At 40.0% G+C, this 6527-nt stretch overlaps 1 protein-coding gene across 1 annotated transcript in view; it reads left to right on the top strand.

Annotated features, from left to right (window-relative positions):
* The window catches only part of PTPN5 (protein tyrosine phosphatase non-receptor type 5), a 38475-nt gene that overhangs the window by 5517 nt on the left and 26431 nt on the right, over positions 1-6527 (top strand). Inside the window, exon 4 of the mRNA XM_009635446.2 lies at positions 3569-3807. Within this exon, the coding sequence (XP_009633741.1) occupies positions 3569-3807 (239 nt within the window). The remainder of the gene's footprint in view (positions 1-3568; positions 3808-6527) is intronic.

The following is a 6527-nucleotide window of genomic DNA, read 5'->3' as shown; positions in this document are numbered from 1 at the left end:
TGTTACTCTCTCTCCCAGCTTCTTGTGCACCTCCTTGCTGGCAGAGCATGGGAAGCTGAAAAGTCATTGAGTTAGTATAAGCACTGCTTAGCAACAACTAAAACATCAGTGTTTTATCACCTTATTCTCATGCTAAATCCCAAACTCGGGACTATACCAGCTACTAGGAGGAAAATTAACTCTTATTCCAGCTGAAACCAGGACACTACCTGCCTGTTACCTTACTCTCTGACATAGAATCATAGAATGGGTTGGGTTGGAAGGGACCTTTAGAGGTCATATAGTCCAACCCCCCTGCAATAAGCAGGGACATCTTCAACTAGAGCAGGGTGATCAGAGCCCTGTCCAACCTGACCTTGACTGTTTCCAGTGGTGGGAGGGCATCTACAGCCCCTCCAGGCAACTTGTTCCAGTGTTTCACCACCCTCATCATAAACCATTTTTTCCTTGTATCTAGTCTGAATCTACCCTCTTTCAGTTTCAAACCATTACCCCTTGTCCTCTCCCTACAGGCCCTACTAAAAATTCTGTCCCCATCTTTCTTATGAGCCCCCTTGAAGTATTGAAAGGCTGCAATCAGGTCTCCCTGGAGCCTTCTCTTCTCCAGGCTGAACAACCCCAACTCTCTCAGCCTGTCCTCATGAGAGGCTCCAGCCCTCGGATCATTTTTGTAGCCTTCCTCTGAACCCAATCCAACAGTTCCATGTCTGTCTTGTGCTGAGGACTCCAGAGCTGGATGCAGTACTCCAGGTAGGGTCTCAAAAGAGCAGAGCAGAGGGGCAGAATCGCCTCCCTTGACCTGCTGGCCACGCTTCTCTTGATGCAGCCCAGGTCATGCTGCTGTGCAATTTGAAAACATCTGCTTCTATCAGCATATAGGGAATAAGGTGTAAAATAGTAATTAGCAGAACATTGAAAATAATGTAGTGATAGAGCTAAGATGGGTTTCTAGAATCTCAGCCTGATTGACAACAGATCATTGCATGAAGCCAGTTTTCTTTATTTTTCCCTCTTTCTCAGCTGAGTGACATCTCTCTTCCCTCCCCCCTCCCCCCCCCTTTATTTTTTTCCATGCCTTTTAAGTGATATGCTGCCTAGAAGGGATGTTGAAAGGGGTCTTTTATGTTAAAGAGTGCCTTTATGATTAAATCTATCTTTCTCAAATGTACCCTTCTGTCTTTATAGATGGACCTGATATATCAATCCCACACTGATGTATATACTAGATTGCATACCACTGAAAAGCAGCTTCTGCATTTTTTTTATTCAGCAACTATGGTAACTTACAGTAATGTTTTAATATGTCTATGGGCAAGGGGAAAATGTGCGTTTTCATACAGGTACTTTGTTGCTTTAATGTAAAGCAATAACTGTTGGGCCACCTAATGAGGCTGAGAAATGGTGGTCAAGCAGATTCTCAGAAGTGATTCAAGAGAAGAGAGGCCCTGTCTGGTCTCTGCATTTGCTAAAGCCCAGCTGATTCCTGTATCGGGGAATTTGTGACTCTAATATATGTAGAGTAAATTTTTTGGGAGACTGGACCTCAGCTAAGGTTTGAGGCACTTCTCTGAGAATACCCTGGTACAAAAATGTGTTGGGAGGTTAGTAATCACAGTGAAAATAAAAGACTGGATAGAGTGCTTGTATTAGTGATGCTATCTGTTTTCTGCCTCATATAATGGTGTTTTAAGACCCAGGCAGCTGCAGGGAACCAGCATAGAGCTGTCTAGTCCTCCTGAAAAGGTTTTCAGAGCTGACTATTTTTCCATTACTTAGTTTAACCCCATCACTTTTAAGTGTAACTTAATTTCTTCCAGTGTCTTGGGCAGCTCCTTATTTACAACACACTCTTTAGATGGAAAGAAAAGCTGCTTTGTTTCTAGAGTGAACTTTCTGTTCCTTTGGATTTACAGTATGTTAAATCACCAGTAAAATCAATCCTGTGTCACTGTACCAGCTCTAGAATCTGTAATACATAATTGGAACCTAGACCTTCAACTTGGCCCTCAGCACAAGTGTTGATTTTAGCACTAGCAGCACTCTCCAGCAGTACGAAGTTGTTGAGCAGATACTTTACGCTGTGAACTCCTCAGCTATTACAGTCTTGCAGTATGTGAAAGAACCATGGCTATTACTGTGGGACTGCCAAGCTCCAGAAGTCATCTTGGGGAATGAAAATAGAATCAGATCTTCAAGCTTCTTTCTTGTCATCCAACAGGCCCAGTATGTAGGACAGACTCAGTTCAGATTTGGCCCCAGATTTGTGTAAAATAAAAGTCTAGTGATCATGTTCCTATGTTTGGGTTTGTAATTACTGTGTACTCTGATTAAGTGAAACAAAAACCATTTTGTGTGAAGTAACTGTCAGATGAATGCTGCTGCTTTGTGAGAGTCTTAACATTTGCTAAAGCTGACTATGGACACAAATTGAAACTTGCTTCACTTCCTTTTATTCTTTCTAAGAGAAATGACAGTACATGAAGACACACAGGCACAAGAAAATAGTTGTTTAAAATCCTATACAAGCTAATGTCCTTTAGTAGCCTAGGAAGAGAAATCTGGGCACATTTCCTAAATTCAACTGCCCATTTAAAAGCCATATAAGAAGAGGATGGAAGAGGTTTTAGTTTGGAAAATACGACCTGTTCTTCGTAGTCTCAAAAGGATGCATGGCAGTACAATATAGTTTGTATAGCATTTATTCTGAATGATACTGCTCCTAGTTCAATGGGGATGAAGTTGGTTCCAGATCCTGGAATTCAGAGGTAGACTTGAAATTTTCAGCTGAGGCCTGAGCCTCAGCATCCATGCAAACCAATATGATGCAGTAATTTTTTAGATTTGTGCCATTTCAAAACCTTCTTTATTTTATATTACAAATTTTAATGTTACATTTATGTCCTAGAACGTCATAAGATTTATTATTTAATGTCTATACTATGTTTAAATCAGATAATTAGATTATAAAACATGCTTTGCTACTGGACAGAAACTGAAATGGGCATTCTAGGCCTCAACATCAGGTGCATCAAAATCAAGGCTGCTTTAAAAAAATCATTGGTTTATACATGAATTCAGGGTACAGTGCCAGATTATCAAAAATGTGCAGTTCAGGAAAACTGTTTACTTTTCTTAGCCCAGCTATATCTAAATTTTAGATGGAAAACCATTAAGTCAGGAGAGGTATGATTTGTAGAATAGTATAGTAGATTTTTATTTTGTAAACCAGCCTATGCAGGGTAAGAAACTGAACAAAAGGATAGTTATGTCACGTTGGCTTGCATATGATGGTCACAAGCACATTCTGCTTCCACTGCATCCCTAAGTTAAGCCTGGCCAGCTCTGTGGAAAACTCTGTGGCTGAAAGCAGGTTTGAATGGGTAGATGTGAATCCTTGCAACATGTACCACAAAGCTTCTCCTGTGTGGAACATTCCTGTTCTCTTCAATATGCTCCAATTCGAATATATTATAGTGAGCTGGGTTGCTGCCCTAAAGACCCACCCTCTAGGCTGTATGGAAGGGCTGGCAACAAGCAGAAAGTTTTTTTAAATGTTTGTTTCCTCCAGTTTTGGCATCTACTCAGAGCCCGACCAGACCCCCCCTTTCCGCTGCAAGAGGACAGACGCCAATCTGTGAGCCGACAGCCTTCATTCACGTACTCAGAGTGGACAGAGGATAAAAACGAGGATGACTTCCTAGATTTGGATCCCGTACCGGAGACTCCGGTCTTTGACTGCGTAATGGACATTAAAGCGGAGACAGATCCAGCTACTCTAACGGTTAAATCCGTGGGCTTGCAAGAAAGGTAGGGTAGATGTGATTAATAGGGGAAGGTCTGGTCCCGGATTTTGTGGATTTAGGAGTTCTGTGCCTAGGAGAAAGCTTTATTGCCTTCATGAATGTTGCTTTAAAATGTGGTTTTAAAGCCAAGCACCTACTTTATTTCCTGTCTTGTTTTCAGTCCAGTCATAAATATAAACATATTAGCCAAAAAACCTAGTTTCTAGACAGCTGTCAACAAGTGTTACTGAAAAGCATCATTTATTTCCTTTGAAATATCCATTTGTATTTGATCAGTCTCTTGCCATTCCCCAAGATGACAATTACATGGCATGAAATCCACTATAGGGTGGTGAAAGCTTTTACCTCTGAAAGAGGTGGATCTTGTTCATTTTTTTTGTCACCCATGCTGGAGGATTAGTCCTTTCTCCAAAAGCAAACCGTAGGACAAATGGTAATCTGCAGTAATTCTCATATAAATGGGTTAGTCTAAAACTAAACGAATTCCTTTGAAATTAACCTAGTAATGAATCTTTGGGGCTAGCTGGTGTTCACTCCTTAAACCAGTAGGGCAACAGAGCTGCTCAGAAAGATTCACAGCTGGGAAAAGGCGATTTAAATATAAAAGGAAGATAGGAATGATGCAGTATTGATTTGTGTTGCATTTCTCCGTCTTCACTCATACATCTCAGAAAAAGGTCACCTGTAATGGGTGAACTTTGAAAGACCCAGAGGTGGGTGAATTCCAGATTGTGTGAATCAGGACAGAGAGTTACTGAGTTCAGTGGAATTACTGAGTGTTCGTTGGACTGAACTATCCTTATACTTTCATCTATAAGATTATTTTATTTCACTTTGCCAGTGTGTCTCCGTGTGTGAGAGAATGGATGAGTGAAAGGAAGTACCCAGACTTAGCATCCTCATCTCTGAGGCTGAGGTTGGTTTAAGGTTCCTGTCCTTTCTTCTGTGGACCACAGGAAGCCTGAGTTTATGTTGTTGGCAGCCTGCATCTTTTTCTGTTTTGTCTTCTTTCAATTGTCATAGTGAAGGAGAGCAAAGATCTTGAGGATAGAAATCCCGTGAAGAAATTCTGCAAAGGTGGCGATGTTATGAGTAAGAGTGAGGTTACTGAAGGGCCCAACATAGCAAAGTATCGCCTTTCTTTATTTTCAAGCTTAACTGGATTTCTAACCATAGTTAATTCTCATATCTAACATTTAAAGGGCAAAGCTTAGATTTTTTTTTTTTTTTTTTTTAAATATGATGCTGAGTTTCCAAAGCCCCACATGACACATGTTACAGAAGAGGCTTTTAATTTGCACTCTGTGAACTTAGAATGTTTTTTCTCACTTTACTCTTGGTTACAACATTTGTCCTAAAATGTCCTTCCTTTTATTGTTACATTCTTCTACTTTAAATATGAGATTGCAGTAACCTCTGGGACTTGTCCCTGAACCTGCTGCCATTGTTTTTCATTATGGGCAAGGTTAGGCTTGAAATGCATCACCATCCCTGATTTCATTCCATCTCTCTCATTTTAAAGATGCTGACGTTTCTTCTCAGGTGACCGCTAGCCTACAGGAAAGATACTCGCTGTTTCAAGGGAGTATCGGTTGATTCAAGTAATTAATTACAATTTAAAAACTGTCAAAGAAGTAGAGATGGGAAAAAGAAAGCAATTGCTTGAAGTGCTCACAGTAGGTAGAATGTGTACACTTAGAATGTAAAATAAACTTGTTTTCAACATACATGTGTGCTTGAGAAGCCAGACATAATTTCAGGTTTGGGCTGTGCTGTCAGATTTCATTTACATCAAGCATTGGTCGCTCTTCCTTTGGTTGGTGTTGTGTTGAATTATCTAACTATCCCTCTTTTGCATCCATTCTGCTTCTCCATCTTACTACCCTTTCATTCTTTAACTGCCTACTCCAATAGAAGGGTAGTCACTAGCAAAAATCGAACAGCACTGAATATTTCTCTTAAGAAGAAACAATCTCATTTCCTCATGCTGAAGAACTATTACTATATCTATGTGTGTAGCCTCTTCTACGTTAAAAGAACCAAAAGCATTTTTTTATCAAATGCATGTATTCCTGGAGAGGAATGTAGTAGTGATGTAACAGCACACAGGGTAGGGTCAAAATCTTTTGAAAGGTGTCACTAAAGATTCAGTGTCTGTCACTAGTGGTCATGTTTCATCCCAAATCATTTCCCCATGACTGTGAATCATAGCAGGAGGCTGGCTGCACATTCTTTTGGAAAAACTCCTGAATCCCAGAAAAGGGCTGTGATCCAAGTAACAACTTCTACTGTCTTCTTTGTGAGCTAGTCATGCCTGCATGTTTGCATGTTTTTTCAATAGCTCCTGCAAACACCTCCCAGCTAGATTTTACCAGTTGAGAGTCATCAAAAATAGGTTTACTGGGTGGATGCATAGAACTTTACACCTAGTAGTCATCATATTGTATGATTTTATTATTATGTTACAGGTATTTAAATGTAGATTCACCGATGGCATTTGAATCTTGCTTTTTTCTGTGAGATGTGAGATTGACAGAAGCTCAGAAATGCTTTAGAACTGCATTCAATAAACAATGCAGGCATTTTGACTTTTTCATTTTATTGTGTGGCTAAATTAAATAAAAGCCACTAAAAATTCTACAGTCAACATCATCTTGGTTTTTAATGTAACTGTTAAAATGTTGGGACCTTCATTTTACCCTTCTTGTTGAGGTACTGTTGTGG

The sequence above is a fragment of the Egretta garzetta genome, unplaced genomic scaffold, assembly GCF_000687185.1.
Source record: "Egretta garzetta isolate BGI_Z169 unplaced genomic scaffold, ASM68718v1 scaffold133, whole genome shotgun sequence".
NCBI classification, from domain to species: Eukaryota; Metazoa; Chordata; class Aves; order Pelecaniformes; family Ardeidae; genus Egretta; species Egretta garzetta.
This window is presented reverse-complemented; position numbering and strand designations above follow the sequence as displayed.